This window comes from Parasteatoda tepidariorum, chromosome 5 (assembly GCF_043381705.1).
Source record: "Parasteatoda tepidariorum isolate YZ-2023 chromosome 5, CAS_Ptep_4.0, whole genome shotgun sequence".
NCBI lineage: Eukaryota > Metazoa > Arthropoda > Arachnida > Araneae > Theridiidae > Parasteatoda > Parasteatoda tepidariorum.
Genome location: NC_092208.1, coordinates 54528203 through 54553558, shown reverse-complemented (window position 1 = coordinate 54553558; position 25356 = coordinate 54528203). Strand labels below are relative to the sequence as shown.

The following is a 25356-nucleotide window of genomic DNA, read 5'->3' as shown; positions in this document are numbered from 1 at the left end:
AAATTATTCAAGTTCTATGAGGAGGAGTTGTTCTCTTGATTATAACACCTACGTTATCTATATTTTGCAATAACTCTCCTAATGGACAAATTCAAGATTCATTCACAATTCACTCGTACAAGCTGTTTCTCTGAAGAACTTTTAAAAAAAAAGGTACTACCTCCTTTAAAACTGTAAATAATATCCAGCATCGATCGTTTTACAAAAGAAGTGGGACATTTAACCATTGGTGAAGTGCTTTCTAATGATCTAGCAGATCTAGATTTCTAGGACAGGAACACCCATAACGACCAGAAAGTACATGGTCAACTTAACTATTTAATGATATCTGTGTTTGAGTGTAAGGAAACATGAACTAAAAAATCAGAATAATCAGAGTTAAAATGTCTGTAACTTTGCTGCGTTGGGGTGGGGGTGGGATGGGAATACCACTATATTTAAACGGTATTTTTTTTTAAAAAAAAACTTTTATGTTGATTAAAAACAAACTGTACAGCAGATGTACCAACAATAAATAAATAAAAAAAATTCGTACATATTAATAAAACTTAGCACCAAAAAGAAAAATAAACATATTTTTTATAAAATACATGCATGTTTTATTAGTGGTACACAGCGTTACGAAAAATTTAGAAAGAGTACACAAAGGTCATAAGTTTGGGAAACACTGGTCTACATCAATGCAATCTAAAATTTCAAATTTTTAGAAACTATTTACACTAATTATATAGCCGTTCATAAAAAAAAGAATAGGTCCAGTTGAATTATTTCCAGAAAAGTTTTTGGATCAATTTTCATGAATGTTATTAAATTTAGTCATTTTAAATAAATTAAATTGGAAAATTATAAATTAGTTTAAGATTGTTGTTCCATTGATTCATTCTTTCATCCCTAATTTCATTCTCTTATTCATTATAATAGGAGTCAATTTATGATATTTACTTTTAAGGTAAATAAAAAATGAACGACTTTTACGAATGTATTAAACTTAACCTCATTAAATAAATGATTCTATATTAAGAACTTTTTATATCAAGGTAGCATTTTAAAATGTACGGTTGTTACAGTAACGAAAAACATTAAATAAAAACTCATATCATGACGTTCAAAAAAGTCCATAATCCTTCCGACTAACATTGGTTTAAAAATGATTAAAAACAGCGATATAAGATAAAAAGAAAGTTTTAATTAACTATAAGAATATCATGAAATAAAGTTAGCAATGCATCTATGAAACTATTATAAGCCGGATTTGTAAGGTTTTACCTAAACAAGGATAACATTTGTAGCATTTTTCATTTTAAAATGTTTTGAATTTTATTTTAATAAATCAATTAGGAGACCTATTTTTTTGCTTGAATTTAAGATAATGTTATGAAAAAATCAGTTTTACACATTTTGCAATTTTATTCAACTATATCTTCATTGCTTTACCATAAATATTACATCAGGAACTGTATTTTCCCATTCCTCATTGTTTATTACTTTTCAATGGTAAATTATACTCTAACGTTTCAATTGACTTTCTTCATTTTACAGGGATTCTCTATCTATCTATTAGCATAGTGTATCATTACTCGATCGCGAACACAATGGCATGTTTTGAAATTAACATCGTATTAAATACTTATTATTGTGTAAATTATAATAAAAGAGTAGATTTTAGAAAAAAAGATAAAAGTAAAAAACAGTAGATAAACAAATATAGAGGCAATATAATAAACCACATTTTCAAATTATTCCAAGGGGAGAAAAAAGTATTTTAGACAATAAAATGTTTTGTGCATTTTGAATCGTAATCGAAAAGCTTTTAAAGAACCTATCTAAAAACAATATGTTGCTGCAAAAATGCAATTTTTGGAAAAGGCCCTTCAAATTATTAAGTTTGAGAGTTATTCAGTAAATCGAAGTAGTAGTTTTTTTCTCAACGAAAATGCGCAAAAAATGCATCTGGATAAGTAAATTTAGTTGAAAATAGCCTATTTCATTATGTGAGGAAGACGCTGCTCTCACAGATTTTTTTTAAATATTTGTTTAAAATAGACAAATGCAACTTTTATTGAGTATGGAGTTTCACAGCACAAATCTTTTTAAATAAATCAATTTTAAATAAATGAATTGATATAAGAAATATTGTAATCATAATGCTGATTTAAAAAGCATTTATCCAATAAAATTGTTGATTTAATTTTATTAAACAAACTATATTTTAAAATAAAGTTTCGAAAAAAAAATTTACGATTTTATTAATTTGTAAAATTTATTTACTAATTTTATTGTTTAATTAATAAAGTATATTTCTGAACTGCATAGTTTAAGAAAAATCTATTTAAATCGAATAGTTATCTACAGGAAGTACTGGAAGCTAGTTACGATAAAAAAATCTACCTGCAGAGAAGTCATCTTTAAATTAAAATTTAAAGATGGCATTAGATTTAAAATAAATAAAACCACACTCAAGTAAGAGTCATCTCTAATTGCTTAAAATAAATAAAACCGCTTGTAAAAGGAGTAATCTCTATATATAATTTGATTGATAATCTAATTTTCTGCACTACGGAGTAAACCATTAATTACGATCAAAATTATTCTAATGGAGATATCATTTTACTTCAGAAACATAAATATGGCTGGATTTACATGAACAGTGATATTCGGAATGGTGCAACTGACCTTCAGAAAAATGTTTCATAAAAGGATAGCAATCATTAATTAATTTATTTATTTTGTGCGATGTCTCATAAAATGAAGTTATTTAATATGATATAAATCAAAGACAAATGAGTAAACAAGACTAAATTGAAGAGAAAGTGAGCTAAAATAATGCCATGATGATCCGCATCAATGATTTTGCTACGCTTGTTTTATAGCTCCCTTTCATTCGTCTACAAAACTGTTTGTTATATATACGTGATACATTGGTTAAGGAAATAGCCGGCCTGTCGGACATAATTCCCATCTCCATCCCAAGTTCAATATTCCTGTTTTTTTCCTGAAAGCTGAACAAACCGACAAACACTGAATATTTACAGCCTTCAGTCAGCGACCTAAATAGAACCTATCCGCGTCGGCGGGACCCGTAGAGAGTGGATCCCTGACCACGTGATGCGAAAGCAGTGAAATTCGTAAATGTGGCGTCGCACCAGTCGCGTTTCCAAGCTCTTTTCGCCTAACTAGATACTTATCCTGCGCGTGTGGTGTTCGAACAGCTATGCGATATTGTGATTGAAGTGTCTTCTTCCGAACTCGTGCAAAAAAGTGGAATAGTGAGACGAAAAAAATAAATTAATTAAAAAAAATATCATGGGAGGTATTTTAACGAAACTACAAAGGAAAAAATTACCAGCTATCGGTAAGTTCTTTTTTATTTTGTTCTAAATTTCTGCTGAAAAAAAATCGTTTGCTTTAAACAGTTTCTTTGGCGAAAGAGAAAAAGCTGAAATGCGACTTATTCTCATTTTTTTTTTCACGGTCATACGGGACGGGGGCGGGCTGATGTCTTTATGGTTTTTGAAAGAGTTTTGGGGGAAAGAGTAAATAAGAAGTAATGAATAAGTGTGTTTGTTTGACTTGTCAGCTTCAGAGATTTTTCGGCTCGATAATTTTAAGGATTTATTTAACCTGTCTTCATTTCTTTCATTAAGAATGGAACAGCTGTTATGTGTAAGTTGAAAAAAAAAATCGTTTTTTCATTTATAAAAAATATCCTAGGTATATTTTTAAGCTATCACTTTATTTAAAATATAGTTTCAAAATTTTCGATTTCACATAATTTTGATGTTTAATTATTTATTCTTATTAAATTCTGTTAAAAGATAATTCATTGTATATTTATATACCTTAAGAATGCATAATTTTATAGTCTCATTTAACATTAGTAAAAAAAAAATTGAGTATAGGAGTGAAATATCTTTTAAATAAATAAATAAATAATTTTTTTTTTCATGATCAAACAAATTGCTTTAATTCTCATTAAGTTAGATTCTAAAGTTTGTATCTCTTTAATTTAAAAATTATAAATAAAAACATACGTTGTTTTCGTTTATAATTTTTAAATTAATTTCTTTAATTGACTGTTAATAAAGCAATACACAAAATGGCAATGTACATTTTAAAAAAATTCTGCCATAAATGCTTTAAATTTAATTTGAAATGTTTAAATTTAAAATTTACTGAAGCACTTTATTAAAGAACCAAAAAGAAAAAAATCTTCAATTGTGTTGCAGAACGAGATTAAAATGAAATTGTTTTTTTTTTTTTTTTTTTTTTTTTNAAACTTTTTTTTTTTTTTTTTTTTTTTTTTTAGGGTTCAACGTATTCAGTGTAAAATACGTAGTTGTTCCTCGCTTTTTGTACTTCCTTTTTTTCTTTCGCAAATATTAATTAATTTATGGAAATAATATTGGGAAATTATTGCATTAGCAAATTTAATCTTCAAAAATTCTTTTTACACCTATCCTTTCATGAAGATAAGTTTTAGGTTTTCAATTTCAAACGATTTCCGAATTTAATATGTTTTACCTTTTTAAAAAATGATTGGATTATATAACTTGTTTTCATTGTTCTATTTTAAATGAAATTTTTTTAGAAATGGTTAAAAAAAAAAAAAAAAGGAAAAGTATAATATTACGTGTTATTAATTGTACTATCAGTCATATATAATTATTTGCTTCGACAAATTTTGTTCAAAAAATGGCGAAGAATATTCTTTTGCTCTTTTTTCTTTGTCGGTAAAGCTAAGTATTTATGTTTTGAACAAATTTTAGAACGTAATACAATTTCATAACGTGAGTGACGTCAAAGATTTTTCAATTCTAAGGCATTAGTTTTTTTAAATTTTTTTTATATTATTAAAAAATAATTATTTTTTAAAAGTGTTTCTTATATTACGCGACTGGTTTATATTATGCTATATTTCTTATTTATTTGATCAAAATTCAATGTTATATCTAATAATTATAACTTTTAGACATCTGAAATTGTTTTACTATTTAATTCACAAATATTACATGTTTTAGAAAATTAATCTCAGATAAATTCATTTCTAAATATTATGTTACTTTAAAATTGATAATACTTCTTCATTAGTACTGGGAGGAAAAAATATGGTAATAACTACCAAAATATGGCAAAATTTCCCCAGATTTCTGGCTCAATTGGAACAGTAAGAAACTTGGTAATTTTTACCGGAACACTTTGGTAATGGTTTTTATAAAATTAACAACAAAATTTAGATCAAAAGCAAGTAATTTTTTTTCCTTCTAAATTTGGTCATTTTATCATAGTAGAGCATGGCACAAAAATCATATATTCATTAAATTTACTTTTCCGTTTTGCATTTTTTACTAAATGTGTGGTAATAAGAGACATGATTTTGAAAATCAGAATTTTCTGTAAACCGTTATCATATGAACGGAAAAATTACCAGGATTATGTTTGAAATAGTACCAGGATTATGTTTTTTAAACCTTACAGTACGATACTTTTATCTGGATTATTTTTTCTCTGCGTGTAGCTACTGTAATGGATAATTGTACAAATTTGCAAAAATCAAGAATTGGCAGACCTTTTTGAAAAGTCATTGATGATTAAAGGTTCTTAGATTTTAAAATACAAATCACAATTTCCACTTAATATTATTATAACTTAAAAGAATTTCACGGAACATTTCCGGTCGTCTTTAGAGGATTTTCTCACAGCCTACGTAACGTTTAGAAGAAATAGACAATTGAAGAGAAAAAAAAATCGCGACTTTTGACGAAGAAAAAAAGTAATAAAAAGAAACTGGCTTGGAATATTCCGTCTGTTGTGAAGATATAACGTTAGATTGTCCTTGGCCTCTCCTCTTATAACTGGTTTTACTATGTTCGGTAGATTTCTTTTATTCTTCAATGAGCGGTAAATTCGTGTGTTCTATTTGGCGCTAAATGGGAAGGAATGTCTTGTTAATTTGGTGTGGCTGAAACACAATATCGGACTTATTGCCACTGATTGTCTGAAGAATTGGTAGCAATGTATCTTGTAACTTTCCGGATGACTTATATGCGATTGCAAAAATTTAAACGAATTTAAAGATTACGTTTCTGAATGCGCTACATGTTATTCTTTTACAGTTGAGATTCATTAAAACATATAACTGTAATTTAAAATTAGAATGCATAACTCTCCTCGAATAGAATTCCTGCCATTGCTCTTTTTTTCCTGCAAAAATGTGATATAATATCTTCAGAGAAAGTCCGCAAGTTGTTAGAGCCACTGCTCTTTTTTTTTTATTTCAGACTTATTTTTAGAGTTGAAAAAAAAATTCCTTTTTTCAACCGCTTCTTTTATTTTAAACAAGGTGGGTTTTTTGTTTAGTTAAAACAGAGGGCTTAAATAATATTTTAAGCCTAAAAACTAAAAATAACTAAAACATAAAGTATTTCAATGAAATTATTTTCAACTAATAATAATATTTTCGATAAATAATACAAAAATATTCCTTTTGTATCATGGTAATATGATAAAAAAATAATTAAAACAACGATTCTAAATCTGTATAGTGAGTAAAAAAATGGACTACCCTGAATAAATTTTGATGTAATGATCGAATCCGGTTCTAGGATTAGTGGTTCGAGAGAGTGACCTCAAATATGCTAATTAATAAGTGCAGACGATATTTTAAGTTATGAAAGATAAAATAAAAGGAAAAAAACGTTCTTTCTCGAAATAAACAAACCTTTTTTTCCCAACTATTTCGGATTTCTGACCCCCAAATCATGGGGGTAGTCGCAATCTGGGAAATATGATCCTGATCGATTAGTCAGGAGAGAGATTCAAAGTCAATTTTAATAATGTTAATTTTACTTTTTGCGTATTTGCTATATCTCAAACAATTTTTAATCAAATTTAAAAATTTTTGCTCTCAATTTTAAAATTCGTTTATTCAAAGATGCAGAAAATAAATTTTAGTAAATATTTATTATTTTTATCATTTTATTTAATAATATTCGAAAATTTTTTGAATTGAGCTGCATAAATTTTTTAAAATCATTTTTAAGTAGGCAATTTTGCATGGCAATATGCAAAATTTTAATGAAATCGGACGAACAGTTCCTGAGAAATTAAATTTTTAAAAAGTCGAATATTTAAAATTAGATTTCTCACGAATTATTCAAAGGATTTCTCTCAAATTTTTAATTTTGCCTTTTAAAATTATCTATTTTAAAATTACGTAAAAACTTTTATACCTTTCAGTTCAGAATTTTTCGGACTATTATTAAATAAAAGATAAAAAATAATTAATATTTACTAAAATTTAATTTACGCATGGAATTATCTTTGGATAAGCGAATTTCATGATTTTGAACAAGAAGTTTTTAATAACCTTAAAAATTTCACGAGATTTGGCAAAATACGCAAAAAGTAAAATTAACATTAAGGGGTCCAAACTTAGGATCGCTCTCCCGACCTAGCTATGGGGACCATATTTCCCAGACTGCGGCTACTTTGGAGATCCGAAATATGCCGAAAAAAATATATTTATTCAGAGAAGTTTTTGTGTTTGATTTTGTAACTTAAAATATCGTCTGCACGAGTTAATTAGCATATTTGAGGCCATAAGATGGAGTCCTAGTACGCGAAGATCCAATCATTAGATCAAAAGTTATTCAGGGTGGCTCGATTTTTTCGATGAAAATAGTTTTTTTTTACCATTCCACGTAACGTTCAAATAAAGATTTAATGTCTGAATGTCATTTTAATGGGGCATGCAAAAATTATCTCCTTGCCCTTAGTTGTCAGTATATATAAAAATGTAATTTCTCAGTTTTTTTTGCGTTAGTATTAGATTTATACAATTTATGAAATTAATATTTATTATTACATTTAAGATAAACATAACAGATAACATAATGGACCTTTAAATATAAAGATTTTGTAGTTGAAAATTGTAGCATTAAATAAACATATGTTAAAAATATTTAAAATTAACTTTGAGTATTGTTTTTTAAAAAAATTTTGATGATTGTAAAAAACACAGTTTTTGATGATTGTCTATTGCATTTGAAATTTTTTTAGAGACATTATTACTCAATACGTAGGCAATTCATCGTTTTTGAAAATTACATATTTATGCTTATTTAAAGTATAGTAAAGAAAACAAAATATATGAAAATTTCTTTCTTTTTTCATTTGTTTATTAATTATAAAAGGAAATTCGATTTTGAAAAAGATAGAAGAAAAGTTTTTTTCAAAATTAAATGTTTGATTTAATTTGTGTCTTAAAGCCTGATTTAAATCATATTGGTTTTATAACATTACTTTATTTTTGAATTACAGTAAATCATTAGTGTTTTTTTGCAATATATTTAATATTAAAATGTTGAAAGGTATTTAATTTTATTAAAACACTTCTACCTTTCGAATAAATTCCTAACGCTTTACTCTTAATGAATACAAAAATTTAAGAAAAAAATTTCTCAAAATTACCCACCGTTACTCTTTACCTTTTTGCCTATTCCATTCGTAGATTAGATCAGCAACCTTTCTTACTCTTAAAATTGGTGTACCTAAAAGTTTATCTTTCCTTCGAATTTGTTCAAAAGTTTTATGTCTTGTTTTGTTTTGTCCCTTTCAAGGAACGGAGTAAAACAGCAAAAGTATTCTTATTGTTATAAAGAAGGAAAAACTCCCTATGTAATAAAGTAGTAATAGTACATTTACAGTAATAACAGAGTAAAAATGACTTCCGCTTTCCTCACCCTAGCTTGCAGATTCATTTAATCTATTTTGCAAGTAAGTTGGTTTCTTTACAAGAACAGTCGCTGAACAGTTAAAGTACTTTTACAGTAATAGGTGCAACGAATACAAACTGCCATCCTATACTCAGTTCCTGCCTCTTAAGCTTTAAAGTCCATGTTGCTTCTTTTGCTTATAAGTTGGTTTCCTTACAAGAATAGGAGCAAACCAGTGAAAACACTTTTACAATAATAAATTAACGCTGCTAGCAAGTAGCGATGTAACGAATAGTGATGGGGCCGAATAGCCGAATACCGAATATTCGGCCAAATTTTAGGCCGAATACCGAATAATCGGTGGCCGAATACTTACTTTTTAAAAACTTCTCTTTTGATTGTAATTAAAGTAATTTTCAAATTTTAAATTAAAAATGAAATAAATATTAACAAATTTGCTTTTTTAAACTTTCTATATTTTAAAAAAAATTTAACAACTTGATGTATTTTTTGTAATATTTTAAATATCTTGATGCCAACAATAAGGCTTTCACAAATCTAAATAATTAATAATAGCATATACTTCATTATTCGGCCGAATAACTTCAGTATTCGGCTAGGCCGAATGTTCGGCAAAAGAGCCGAATAGGCCGAATACCGAATAGTGGCCGAATATTCTTTACATCCCTACTAGCAAGTAGCCAATTTCATCATACAGTTTTGAAATTGCATATTGAATATATTGTACGAAAGTTAGTTTCTTTTCAGAAATACAATAATTAACAAAATTGTAGAGCAACAAGAACTTTTATAGAGTTGAATCGTAAATTATTATAGAATAAGGAACATATTCCTTCGTATTTTCCAGTTTTATAAAAGAAAATTACGTTGAATATTTCTTCATATTTTAGGTAGTTTTTATGTATGCTAGCTTATTTACTTAAAACAAAAGTTCTTTTGCTGTTGTAATTTATTTTACACCGAAACAATTTAAATTTGAATTTCTTATGATAAATTAACTCTGCATTTTAATTTAGAAGATTATTATTGTTTTATATCGTTTTCAAACAAAAAGTTTAAGTTTTATAATAAAAAACCAATTTTGAATGTTAGAAAAAAAATAACATTCATGAAATTTAAAAATGAAAACTACCAAAAGACTACATCTTTTCGTCTTTTGTAATAAGAGTAGGGGAGANTAATAAAAAACCAATTTTGAATGTTAGAAACAAAAATAACATTCATGAAATTTAAAAATGAAAACTACCAAAAGACTACATCTTTTCGTCTTTTGTAATAAGAGTACTTTATTTCGAGTTATTTTTACGGAACAGTTAATTTTAAATTCTAGAAATTATACGATTATTATTTTAAATCATGAATTTTTCCTCAAATTTGTATTTGTTTTGTATCATTTCATACATGTAGTTCTTATGTTGTGAATTCTTTAATTGCAATTACCGGCCTTTGATTTAAATCAGTTTCGGAGTTGAATATAATTTGAACTGAAATCGACTATTTCACTTTAATTTGTAATAAATGTTATGACTTTATTATAATTGCATTATTACTATTATTATTATAATGCATTAAGAACTCTTTTACTAGACTATATTTTTTACTTTTCTTTTAAGTAAAATGAATACCCATGAAGTCCTAAATTCATCGGATAAAACAGCCATCTGTGTTTATTTACTTATACAGTTGAATATCTGGCGATTAACTCAAACTGGAGGAAATATTGCATATAAGTAAAAAGTGATAACGAATCATTTTCTGATTGTGAATTAGGATTTTTTTTAAATCACCTCAAAGTTTTGATTAGCTGCTATTTTACAAATTAAAAGCTAATAAATTCACCCAAAAATTCATGTTTTTAAAAAAGTTTGAATTTAATGAGTCTGACATTAAACAACACCGGGTTTTATATCTTAATAATGAAATATTTTTCTTTAAAATGCCGTAGAAATCATTAAAATTGTTTCTCCAAATACTTTTGTAGTCGTTTAAAATCATTAAAAAAATCTTTGTTATTAAATTTATTGTATTTTAAATTTATTGTTTAACAAGACTTATATTATCCTATCTGTTGAATTCATCGATTTCTTCTTATTAGGTTTTTTTCTAATTTCTTTATTCAACTTTTTTAGATGCAAACTCATACTACATTTTAATATCTTCTGACGATTTCTATTTAAAACAAATTCTATTGTATGATTTTTCATACAACTTTATTCAATTGACCTTTTCTTATAGTTATTTTAACTGCTTAAATTGTTGTTAATAATCTGTTTGACCATCAAGGTTAGGGACGATAAAGATTATTTCGATATTTGCTTTTCTGTAATCAGTGAGATTAAGATAATAGTTTCTAACATCTTTCTTAAAACAATTTGGTCAATCCGACTTGTTTCTAGAACAATACACATTTATTTAAACACTTTAAAATTCTCACATATTTTTATAACAAAATTTACTGTTTAAGTATGCAAACTTAAAGAATATTTTCAAAACCGTATAAATTTAATCAATTAATAAAAAAAATCTTGGTTGCAATTATGATAAAATTAACAATAAAATAAGGTTATAGTTTGTGATAAAATTTGGTAAATGCTGGTAAAATTTCTTAAATTTATTATAATACCTTAGAGCTAGGGCATTGCATAAAAACTATTTAGTCGGTGAAACTCACTATTCAGTTTTATATATTTTATTAAATATATGGAGATAAAAACTATTGCTTTAAAAACCAAAATTTTCACTAAGCCGTTACCATATAAACGAAAAACTTACAATATTAAGGATTTAAATGCTGTATATTTTCGTTTTACGAGCCAGAATTATGTTTTCTTTTTAAACGAGAAATGTCATTCCCGTGCAGCACGACAATTTTTCCAGAATTTCTTCTCGTGGTGTCAATTTTAAAAAAAGGGTAAACCACATTCTTGAGAATGAGTCAGAATGCAATCAAAAGTGCTTTGTTCTTTTTGTTTTAAGATAAGAGGCATAATAACAAGGTGCTTAAATTTACAGTTGCTAAAGGCTTTGAACTTTAAAGGGCTTCCATAAAAGTGTAAAAAGGACACTATTTCTGAAACGTTTAATAGCTTTTTTATACTTCATAATTGGGAATTTTGTTCACTCAAAAATGTATGGAAGCAAATACAATAATTATTTTCCCCCCTGTTTAACCATTTAATTTAATGCTATTATATTTTATTAATTTAATCTGCAAAGTCTTTTTATTAAATTAGTTTTAATGGATAAGAAAGGAAGAGGTTAAATTTGCCGATTACTCATCATTGCTAAAAATAAAGCTCCGCAAGTTGTTTATCTGAATTTCTATTGCGGTTACTGAAAATTGCACTGCGCTACTAATTTTTAATGTTTATTTAATTGTTATTTTCTGCTATGAATTATGTATGGACAGCAATTCTGTTATGAATTGCTGTCCATTGTTTGTTAAAATATTATGCCAACTTAATTTGTTTTTTAAAGTGACTCAATCTTTTGAAGGAGTTTTGTATTTTTTTATTGTATTTTAATTTAGTTTCAGTAATTTTTGTTTGATATGTTTAAATCCTTTTCGAATGACAAGAAAAAATTAGGTTCATATTAATATTAAACTACTTTAGAGTATTGTGTTTAGTGCCATATTTATATCTGTGTATTACAGATATGAATTTTTTTTTCACATGGGCAAAAAACTTTTGACTAAATTTCTGTTCTTATAATGATATTCCTGGTAAAAAAAAATCATAATTCTGATAATAAAACTAAAATATACGGTATTTAAAACATTTATTCGGTATTTTTCGGTTGTATGGTTACGATGAGGCGGATATTCTGGTTTTAAAAAATTATAGTTCTTATTACCATACATTTACTTACAAAACTGAAAAATAAATCTAACTGAATAAATGAATATTTTATACTTTTTTTTAAAATACATTCTCAAATTTAACCTCATTTACTACCAAACAGCATGGTAATAAAATCATATTTTATCACGTAGGAAAACATTCTTGTCAAATTACCATACTTTGATACTGTGGTAATGGCATTTCTGAAAAAGATAAAAAACACCATTCAATTTTAACAAATAAATGGTTGTAATTCCATGATAAAATTACCTTTATGTGTACCATGATAAAATCTCCAAACTTTCTTATACTTACCAAATTTTATCGCACATTATAAAATCTTATTTTATTATTAATTTTACCAAAATTATTTCCAAAGTGATTTGGTAAAAATTACAGAGCGTTTTGACGTTCTCATAAAGCTAGAAACACGGTAAACTTTACCATATTCTGATAGTTTTGTCCTTACTTTTTCTGAGTGTACCAAATCAAAACACAGTAAAATGCATTACCATTACTAACTTGACTTCTTAATACTTTTGCAAGGGTTATCTTCTAAAATTTTTTACAGTGCTTGCAGTCACATTTTTTATTTACTTTTTTACTTATGTATTTTTATTTATTTATATATTCATTTTTCGTAAGCTCATTTACTGACAATACATATTTTCATGAGCATTTGAATCAATTTATGGCTTCATTGTCTCTGGCTTTATTTGGTTTAAAAGGCAAGCACATTTTTAGCAGTATATTCACACTAATTCTTTCAAACAATTGTTATTTAATCAATTTTGAATAATTTTTTGAACGACAACTACAGTTGTGTACTTAAAACTGTATTTAGTTTACACCAACAGTTACACCAACGTCAAAAATATTGGCAACTATACTGGGAAATTTTTACAGTGTTGAAATAAATTCGCCTTTGCAATAAATATGGAGGAAAAAACTTGCGTATTGTACTACATGTGGCTTTTTACACTGTGCAGATACAGTTTTCATTAACAATAAATATTTCTTTAAAAATGCTTTTAAATAAAAACAAGAAAAATTGTATTATTAAAAAAATACTGGCAGTGACTTTTTTGTCGTATAATTTGAAAGTTCAGATTTTCTATAAAACGTCGAGTTTAATACAAAAGACTAAAAATCAATATCCATACAAGTAAAATACATTATATGCTGATGCTGCGTAGATTATGCTGCTTGTTATTAACCATTTATTTTAAATCACTCTGAGTTATGTGCACGTCTTTTTTTCAAAAAAAGAAAAAAAATAATAATGAAACCTTTTTTTTTACGAAAGTACGAAATTATAGCATAGTTTAAAGTTCAAATGATTACATATTTTACTTTTATAGAATACGTTGAAAATATGTGAAATTTTCAAAATTTACTTTATTATGAATTTAGAATTCCTGTACTCCTAGCTTTCTAAAAATACTTTACTTTTGTTCGTACTCCAATTATTTACTAAGTTATAGAGGTTTTTATGCAAGGTGATAACAGTGGATAGACTAATGATTTTACGTCTTTAAATGCGTTTATCTCAAAATCAGATTTTTTTTTCACATTTTACACCACGTTAAGCACGATATCTCATGTTGTTTTTAAAATAATTGTCTGAAATTTTTCATGAGTGTTTATGATTATAGCAAGCATGCTTTAAATTATACAGACTGAGAGAAAAAAGTATAATTATATTTTTATGCAGGTTTTTTCACAAAGACAAGTGCGGAAATTTGTAAAAGTTTGATTTTTTAACTATACATTGATCCCTAACTCAGTAGTATATGCTCATTTATATATAACTCACTTGCTTTTAAGATAATAGTTCAAAACATAGTTGATAGCCTTCTTAATTTTTCCTCAAAGGTTTTATTAAGGCTATCAACTATGGCCTTCTCGATAAAACCTTTAGACGATAGAAATTTTAATACAGAGTTTAACGTATACCAAAAAAATAATATCTTATTTTTACCTAAAAATCGCCATATAAAAAGGAAAAAATAATAGTGATAATTTTTTTTGTTAGTTTTATAAGTTTTTACACATAATACAAATAAACTAGTTTTTTTAAAATTTTATGTTAATATTTTAAAAAAAAGTTGTAGAAACTAGTCAGATACCTTAATATATTTTATAACAAGTCAAAAAAAAGTATTTTAAACAGTGTTTTAACACATTCTTTTTGTGAGTTTGAAATCAAAGTAAAACTTCCTATTTTCTTTGTGTTCGGCAAAATCTATGTACAAGTCTTTTGACCTTCTTCTTGGCTTCTCTTTGGCACAGTTTTATTCTCGACAGATTCAAATTGCCTTCAAAACATCTAAGGTTAGCCCAAAATATCTAAGGTACGAAAAAACGTAGACTGGGAAAGTTTTATAGTCGTTGTGTAATATCTGAGCGGGACGTTTGTTCTGGAAGTGAGTCGTCATGATTTGGAAAAGAGCCATTTGGCATCATTTTTTCAATGGCCCATTGAAACTCAATTATCACTTAACTTGCAAACACAGTGATTATTTGACAAAATTTAAGATTGTATCATGTTTACATTTAAGCGATAACATTAGTATGCTATATGGATACATCAGAAAATTTAACAATAACGCTTAACCCCTTCACGCAGAATTTCCACCAAACATTAATCATTATTTTCTATTAATTTTGGTCAAAATAAGTGAAAATTACTATATTTAGCATTTTAATAATTTATGGTTATTAAAATGCTATATTTCATGCGACACCGTTGTTTTTTCTGCGTTCCAAGCAATATTTTTTCACAAATTTGCCCTTATTTGCAGTTATTTAGATCAAAGAGAAACAGTAATTTATCATTGAAGCCTTTTTTTTATTTTCAAAATCAATAATTGATAAAGTTTTTAATATGAATGAAAAATTTATTTTTTCTAACTACGATTTTTGCATTTTATAGTGTTGTATAATATAATAATATATTATAAAAATATAATTCCGTAAATGTAACAGATTTTTTAGTAACTATTGGACTTTTTTTTATAATTAAAAAATACCAAAATATTTTTACTTGTTATTAGAGCATCAAAAAAAATATATATATTAAAGAGACACCGGTGTCCTTTCTGCTTCAGAGATAAAGGAGAATCATAAAACGAAAATCGATGTTTCCTGAAATTGTATTTATCGCTTTTTCATAACCCTTACACACAACCATGTAATTCATACAGATACACAATCATATCATTCATAGAAACAAATCCAAATATGAATTTTTTTTTATCGTTATAGTAAATTCTGCTGAGATGCTAGCTTTTTTCAAAATATAAGTTCCTTTCAGAAACTGAATCTTATTGGTTTTTACTGCCTGTTTTTATAGTTTTAGCCAGAGATATTGAAATAATAAGAAAGTTCAATGTTTTTTGTATTTATCGCTTTTTTAGAACACTTCATAAATGCTATTATGTAATGTTATTTAGTTTTAATTAAACCTTGCATGATTGCATATGCGAGATAAGTCAGAATCACTGCATGATAGGTATCAAAATGCTGAGCCTGAGAAATTAAAAAAAAAAAAAAAAAATTGATGTTTATGACATTGTATTTGCGGCTTTAAAAAAGTTTGGTAAAATTATCATACTTGCATACATACTTTCTGATTGAAAAAAAACAAACATAATTCTGAAAATTCAAAATATACATAATTTAACTCAATCATTTGGTAATTTTTCCGCAATTTCTGATTTGCAAAATTATAGTCTTTGTTACCACACATGTAGTATAAATAGAAAACTGAAAAGTGGTTTTTATGCCATGGTCTAAGGTATGATCATCAATTCACAAATTTTACAACACTAACTTATCATAAATTATCTTATTAATTGACCTTGTTTTGTAATATGTAATTCAAAAGCATTTTTAACGTTTGTAAAAGCGAATGTTTTATTTGTGCTGATCTTATAGAACAAAAATGGATGCCGGTTTTTTATGATGCAAATGTATCTACCTATTTTATATTAAAATTACACATATTTTCTTGTTGTTGATAGAAATACGTAATTAAAAAAGTTTTTTTTAAATTGTGTAAAGTCGAACGCTTCATTTAGATCAACTGAATAAAAAACAGAAATATTGCTATTTTTTGCTATTTTTTAATGTTATACCTGTGTCGAAATTCAAACTTGACACTTTCTCACACTTATTTTCGAATTGTGTTATTTAAATAGTATTTAGAATAAATGCAAAAAAAGCTTAATTTGTGATGACCTGGAAAAACAAAAATCAATACAGAGTCTTTATTTTATTATTTTGTAAGCATACATTTTCTCATTTTACAATATATGTTTTTATTATATAATTTAAAAAGCAATTTTAACATAAGGAAAAATAAATGCTTTATCTGTGCTGAACGCAAAAAAAACAGACATCTAGTCCAAAAAGAAGATTCTGAAGCTGATCTCAGCCCTAAAAATGAATTGGTTGTAGATGAAACTCTTTCGTCTCCGGCGCCACAAATCCTAGCACCAGGACAACCACACACAGTCCGCTCCTACATGAGATCGATGAAATTTTCTGGGCTGTTCTAAAAGTAACGAAATAAACGACCGACGAAGACTTTTTTAGGTCAATGTATCGAAGTCCATTAGGGATTTAAAGATAGTTCGTTTCGATGCAAATTTTTGGAATTAAATAAACTTTGTCTCAACTTGCTTTTTGAAAAAGCTTTTATTTTAATTCAGTTATTGAGGAAGAGATACTATAGTTACTGAATAGTTTGGACACATTTACTTTTATTCATGTTTGATATTTTATTCAATTAAATTTGTTACACAAGCATTTATATCATTTTTAAACAAAATTCGCTTTTCAATTATTTGTTAGTGATTATTTAAGTATTTTTCTTTTTGTTTTTTCAATTTTGAACGCAAGTAAAAGAAAAAGAAAATTTTGTTTTAAGTATAAAGTTGAGCATATTTCTTTTGATAAATTGTGAGATATGAGAAGAACTTGTAAGTTTTTATGAACTTTGTGTTAAGTGCTTTGTGTTAAGAAAATTTTAAAAATTCAGCTTTTTCATGTGCATGGATTCAATATTTTTATACGTTTTGTCCCTGGCAACTGTTTACAAAAGGTATTAAACTACTGAAAATTGTTTTTATTTAACAATCTACACGAGTTGTTAAAGAAATGCGATAGATTTAATCAATAAATAGAAAATAGAACTGTGGTGGCTCAGGGGGAAAGAGCGTTCGCCTTCCAATGAGGTAAATCGGGTTCGAATCCCAGCGGTGACTGGTCGATACGAATTCCGCACCTGACTCGTATTGATTACAGTACTGACGTAAAAATATCCTCAGTGGTGGACGGATCATGGGTTAGAGTCCCCTTGCTGTCAGACTAACCGTAGGAGGTTTTCGTAGTTTTCCTCTCCCTATAACGCAAACGCGGTTTAGTTCCCTCAAAAAGTCCAACACGAAGGCAAATTTCTCTGAATACTTGGTCCAAGAGTTTCCTTGTCTTGTGAATTGGGTTCAAAATTGCAAGGCTACGGAGTTAAACATTAGTAAGCGTAAACCCAAAATTTGGTCGGCTGTTCAACGACGGTTATGAAATAAAATAAATATAAAATAAACTAATATCTTATATAAATTGCTGACCATAACAATGCTTAAATCTTAATCAAAATTTTACTTAACATGTTCTTTTATTCACATTTTTTTTACTCGTTTCATGAAAAAGCTTGGACATTTCTTTAAATAGACTTTAAATGATTAAGTTATTACCCTCAAAATAAACAATCCAAGCTATAATTGCAGTTGGTAAAAATTACTTTCTTTCAATTTTTAACTTTAATTTTTCTTAAATTTCAATCTATGTAATATTAAATTATTGAAGACAACATGCACAATAAATGTTTTAACCAGACAATGTATTATTCAGTATACGTTTTTAAGGAATTGTTGGATAAACATTGATGGAAATTTCTTTTGAAACTTTAATCTATATGGTTAAAAGTTTTCCATTGGAAGTTTTGATATTTGTTTGATTTGAAACTTGGTATTAAAAGTTTGATTTGTCAGATTTGATGAAGCAAATTTGGTTTGTTTGATTTCAATTTAGAGAAAATTGCATATAGCAGTTTTATAATAGCATCTTACCTTAAAAATACAATGTTTTTTTTTTTTTTTTGAAGCAATGACATAACATTTTTTGGATGAAGTTTTGATGTTTGTTTAATTTGACATGTTGGTGAGGCAAAATTTGGTGCAATAGATACAATAATACCAAAAGATACTATACTACAGTATAAGATAGTACACACTTTACTAAATTGTAAAAAGGATTCCGGATCAAATTATAGTATAAAGTACCGGCACTTTAGGTGCAACATCCAAAAAATCCATTTTACGGTAATTTTCAATTTTACCAAAAAATATTAACCCTCAAATTTTACAGTAATAATTTTTTAAACGGAGTCATTGAGTGTTTTTACAGTAGTAATTACTGTAAAAATTTCGGAGTATCAGATTTTTTGTTCCATAACATGCTCCAGGAAAAATAGTTCTTACAGTTAAAAGTAACGGCACTCTGATTTGATCTGGAATTTCTTACAGTGTACTTAATCATAGTCAGTCGAGCTCCGTCTTTTAGAGCCTAATCTTTAAATGGCCTTTGTAACAACCGTCCTCTTCATCAGACAACATGGTCAGTACCTGAGTACATTCCTTTCTCCAAACTGCACATCACACCAATATGAGATAGTTCATATAAAGATTATCCAAAAAGTACTCTCCTCCTAACATTAAATTGTTAGCCAATAGAGTGTCGTGAACATTGAAGCTCTATAATTTAAAGACCAAAGGCATGATAGTGGTCACTTCACTGTCTATTACGTATAAATTTTGATCTATCATCTTTGTACACTGCATTAATTTCTAATATTGCTAGGATAGTTTAAAATAGTTTATTCATTCATTTGACTTTTATTTATTCACTGTGTAATTGTAACGGATCATAAAAAAATTTAAATTGTGCATGTTTTTTCCACCGATTTTATTATTCTTTTGTAAATTTTACAGTAAGCTTCAAATTTAAGATTGCAACTCTAAGAATTGAGTTTAATACTGCTAAATTATTATAACTATTATTACATAATAATAATAATTAGACTTTCTTGAAGAATATTTTTACACTTATGTAAGGAAGAGCTCCACCCTACGATAAACCAGCAGAAGGGCGTATCTGCCAATTCAAACAATCCAATCATCGACATAATGCATAATAAATGCACAAACTAAACAATGTATTATTTAGTATGCCTTTATTAGGAAATGTTTAGAATTTTTTTTGCATAAATATTGATGATAAAAGTAATTTCATTAGTATTTTTCAAACTACATATTAATTATTTGCCAAGATAGAGAAACTATTTTACAAAGTTGAGTAAGAAATTTTTTTGGCATATTTTAGTGGAAAAGGGTGTTAAGTAACATTTTAGTATATAAAAGAGAAAGCTAATTTTGGCACCCTTCTATATACATTGCATTTTATTTTGTTGGGCAAAAACTATAAGAGTTAACTTGAAATTACGAAGATATATGGGGAAAATGCAGGGAGTACTACGGATTAAAAACTGAAGTTACCATGTTTTTGTTAAACAGAATATGTATTTAGTTAAAAAACGTTCGAATTTTTATCAGCGAAAATAATCATACAGAAACTACATACAGATCATACAGATTGAAAATAGTTTCACAATTTCTCAAAAAGTAAACTACTTTTTGCATTATTACCTGATTAGAAACCTTATTTGCTTCAAAAATGTATAAATAGGAAATAACCGTCTTAAAAATATATGAATAAGAAATAACAGTCAATTTTTCAACAGTCAACAGAAAATTTTTGAGGCGAGAATTTTTCACCAGAAGAATTTTTGAGACAAAAATGTTTCAACAGAAAATTTTTGAGTTTTTAATCAGGTAATATCTTACCGTTTCTGATTCTTGCGTCAGATTATTAATTTAATGCTTATTGTAATGTTTTTATTTAATTTTTAAAACTAAGTTCCAGCTAATTTTCAATTTTAATAAGAGTTTTAAATTAGTTTCTGTTACTTTAGTTACTGGAAGTACAAAGCTCCTGAGTGTTTCAATTAATTCACCTTTACGGAAATATTTAGAGTTGAGTTCTCTACAAAGCAAACAAATTAAAAAGAGCGAACTAATTAAAAAGAATAATTTAAAATTACCACAAAATCAGTTTAAAATGTACTAGTTTTTTTTTCTAAAAGTAAAATTTAGATCTTTTTTGCATTACTTGTTTATAAATTTCGTTTATTGCGAATTAATTTTTTCGTATGGTTTTATTTTAATTTGTTCTAATCATCGAATATTTGAATGCACGGTTGCACGGAAGATTCTCGGAAAAAAATATTCATTATTTAACCAAATTTTAAATAGTTACGAAAAAGTAAACTCTTGCAAATTTACGGTAAAATAATTTTGAAAAAATTCTAAAAAAATTCTAAAAGAAAAAAAAAATCAGTAAAAAAAAGCTACAATTACTGCACTAAGCTATAATTACTGCACTGAGAAAAAATTGTCATAACTACCAGAATATAGCAAAATTTATCATGTTTTTGACTCTATGGGAGAACTAAAACGTTCGATAATTTTACCGAAATGGTTTGCTAATGAGTTTGGTAAAATTAACAATAAAATGAGGTTTTATAACTTACGATAAAATTTAGTAAATATGTCATAATTTGGTAATTTCATTATGAAACCTTAAAGCATTGCATAAAAAACTATTGATTCAGTTAAATTTATTATTCAGTTTCGTAGTTTTTGCTAAATTTGTGGTACTAACATTTTTAATTTCGAAAAACGGAATTTCCGGCAACGTGATACCACAAGAACGGAAAAATTACCAAATGAATGGTTTAAATATGGTGTATTTTGGTTTTATGACCGGAATTATGGTTTTTTTAAAAACCAAAAATATCATTACCATACAGTGCGATAATTTTACCATAATTCTTTTCATTGTGTATCAATACAGAGCTAATTTTTTTTTCTTTTTACGAAGTAAAAAAATAAAAAATAATAATAATTATAATTTGAAACTTTACTGTTTAGTTTATTTAAACTACAACTAAATCAGCTTAAAATGCATTAGAGATTTTCTAAAAGCAAAATTTGGATTATCTTTCCATTATTTGTTAATTAAATTTGTCTATGGTAAATTTATTTCTTTGGATGTTTTCATTTCAATTAGTTCTAATCACTCAATATTAAGTTGCTTGCACTAACTACACATTGAGAGAAAGATTCGGAGAAAAAAATATTTGTATCTAGAAAATGTTACATAAAAAAATACAAAAAAGAAAGAGAGAAAAGAAATGTTTCTAGAAATGTTCATTTTGGTATACTTTTTTTTATGTGTGACTAATTCCCGTAAAGTTATTATCAAGTCCTATCAGTAATCTTAAAGGATAATTTATTACTTACAGTGGCAATACTTCGTTACTCACCAATATGCGTTAAACATTTTGGAATTTTCGTTTTAAATGTATATCTTTCTTTTTATTGGAGAAGTTAATGATCGTATATGCGTCATCTTCCTTGACAAAGAATAAAGAGTATTCAATTTATGCAGTTAATTTATGCTCTCAAATATTTATCCTTTTATAAATAATCTCATTAAATCAAGATGGGTAATTTTGATATGACGTTATCTTAAACAGAATTAAAAATTTCACATGGTTTTTAGATTGGTATACTATGTAGATAAATTAATCAATCCTACAAAATGAAAGTTTTTGATTATAGCGTGTGTGACTTATACTAAAAGTAATCAAATTCACATGAATCTCAATACTCTTTTTTATTTTTATAAATTTTTGACTTCGTGTTTTAAAACTACACTCATGTAATTCTCTATGTAATTTTATAATATAATGTATTAATTTTAACCGGAATTTTTCTTATCTGTGTGATTTTATATTTTCTCCGTGTTATATACATATTACATTTGTAATATTTTCTTGGTGTAGTATGTGCACTAGGTAATTACTCGGCCTAACCAGCCAGTTTTTTGCTATCCGGTGACTACCCGGACCCGACAAAAGAATTTTAATATCTGGAAACGGGTACCCGGATCTGGTTTTTACTCTTAAGACCCGGTACCTGGTAGCAGGACACGCACAATTTTATTGGGTATTTAGTGTAGGGTAACATAACATTCATTTATATTCGACACAATCACATTCAGAATTATAGTAATCTGAAATTATTTATAAATGTTATTATGGAAATTCATGCATTCCAGTTTCTTAATAATCAAGTTGAAATAAATGTTTAGGCTTGACATATTATACTTTTGTGCAGAATTTTATTTAAAGGACTTTGGTGAAATGTACACTTTCAAAAAAAATTAGAAATCAAATTCAATAAACACTATTTTAACGAAATTTATTAAATAGTAAACAAATAAAAAATAAGGAATTGCATTGAAGTTTTTTAAAATTAATTAAATCGTACCGAATAAAATGTAAAAACTATAGAAAACTATAGATATGTGTTACTCTATAAGAAAATGCAATAATATACAGAATATAAATATTTTCTCACAAATAACAGATTGATTATTTTAATGCTATTATTACATCAAACTTTGCCGATTTAATTTCCTAGTTAATAAAAGCACATGTTAAAACCGAAGCAATTGTTTTATCAAAAATTGATAAGTAAGGTTTTGGAAGTTAGTTTCTATTTTTTTAATAAGTATGAAACGCTGGCATTATATAGAATGCCTAGGCATTCTATATAATGCCGGACGTTTTTAGGCAAAGTATGAAATATGAGAAGTATTACATACTTTCCCTAGGCATTGTATATAATGCCTAGGTATTCTATAGAATGACAAATGCTATTTAGGCAAAGTATGAAATAAACGTCCTGATGAGGTTATTATGTAAATGATGTGCATGTTACTGTGAATGACCGAAATCGGTGGTTGTTGACTTTCACCGGTGAATGTTGACAATCACATAGTCGCTTTGGTGAATGTCCGAAATATATACTAGATCTAGTTTGCCACTGCCCGGTATACATTTCCCCGGTTTACCCTACACTGATGTTTTTTTAAGGTTTAGTGTCACTGCCCGGTATACCCTACACTGATTTTTTTAAGTTTAAGTGCCATTGCCCGGTATACCCTACACTGATGTTTCTTCTAATCTATCGTCAGTAAGTATTAAAATATCGAATAAATGTAATTATATCCACGAATAAATTAATATCAAATAGAATGTAATAAATATTTCGGACATTCCCCAAAGCGACTATGTGATTGTCAACATTCACCTGTGAAAGTCAACAATCACCGATTTTGGTCATTCACTGTAACATGCACATCATTTACATAATAACCTCATTAGGACGCTGATTTCATACTTTGCCTGTTTCTCAGGCAATGTGTGAAATATAAATCATTTCATACTTTGCCGTCTAGTTTTAGGCATTATATAGAGTGTCTTGTAGGTTTTGTAGATAAACACAGAAAATTAATTAGAAAATTCAAGAATTTGTGATTTAAGCAAAAGAAGAAAAAAGGAAGTTGGGTGAGGGACAGAGATATAAATCATTTATCTATTTCTCGAATTTTACATTTAAAAATGCATAACACTGATATGATTCTAGAAGAAAATTCTATGATAGAAGGTTTAAAAATATTTAATAGTTTTTTTAGCAAGTCAATTTTTGTTTAATAAATTTTAGAGGCCCTTCAAAATTTACCTTCAGTAGCCCCTCTCTGAATCCGGCCTTTGTTGTATATAAGAAAAATCCTGTAAACACTTTTATTCATCTATTTTTTTTTCAAGACTCATTATAAATGCTCTTCTATTGTAGTGTTTTATATATTGGCGCAGTTTAAAAAAATTCCAATTGTTAAAAATTTACGAAAAATAGAATCTCTAGATTTTTTCCTCATTATAATGTAAAAAAATAGTAAACTACAAAATATCACTTTTTCGAACTAATTGAACATTATTTTGAGTAGTTTTAAGCATTTTTCAGTAACCGAAAGGTAAATAATAGCAGAACTACAAGTTATAATTACAGAGTAACCAATAAATTACATGAAGCCCGTTTATAATTAATTTATTCACGCAATTCTTGTAAATTACTTTGATTGAGATAATGGTACCAGCAGACTGTCACAAACATACACTATGATTTCGAATTCGAGCTGCCAAATTATTTTTTCTAAAATAATTACACTTCTTTATATAACTGCTGCATAAAGTTCTAATTGGTCAATCAGAAATTAAAAAATTAATTACAGTCTTTTAGTATATCTTTTACGTTGAAAGAGAAACATTACAATCGAAGAAAGATATTTGTTTAGGAAATGGAGATCCTATTATCTTGAAACAAATAAAATGACATAAATCATCTTTCAAACGAACAGTCATTCGTTGTTTGTCATCTTTTTAGATTGGGAGTATGTGGACCATAATGAAAAGAGCTTATAAACTAAAGATATTTTTTAAAAGAAACCGATTTAATGTAAAGTAAATGTTGGATTAAAACATACTTATTTATATGCAACAAAATGATAACCTTGATAAAAATGCTCGTTTCTTTAAAATTTAAGTTATTCTTAGAAAAAAATATCCTCAGTTATTAAAATATTATATAAATTTTACAACTTGTATTTCCAAATGCTTAATGCACTAACAGATAGAATAAAATGGTCAACAGAACATTGTTTCCCCCCTTAAAAGTTTAGATTTTTGT

The 25356-nt window shown here is 26.9% G+C and overlaps 1 protein-coding gene and 1 long non-coding RNA gene across 5 annotated transcripts in view; one reads left to right on the top strand and one right to left on the bottom strand.

Moving 5' to 3' along the window:
- The window catches only part of LOC139425711 (uncharacterized), a 77755-nt gene that overhangs the window by 4565 nt on the left and 47834 nt on the right, over window positions 1-25356 (bottom strand). The window lies entirely within an intron of this gene.
- Window positions 2754-25356, top strand: part of LOC107456769 (myosin heavy chain, clone 203) — an 84850-nt gene continuing 62247 nt past the window's right edge. For 2 of the 4 annotated variants that reach the window (XM_071181455.1, XM_016074727.3), the window contains exon 1: window positions 3085-3352. In XM_071181455.1, the coding sequence (XP_071037556.1) occupies window positions 3304-3352 (49 nt within the window). In that variant the 5' untranslated portion in view covers window positions 3085-3303. Of the gene's footprint in view, window positions 3353-25356 lie in introns of all 4 variants that reach the window. The other 2 variants (XM_071181457.1, XM_016074742.3) reach the window with 2 other exon arrangements.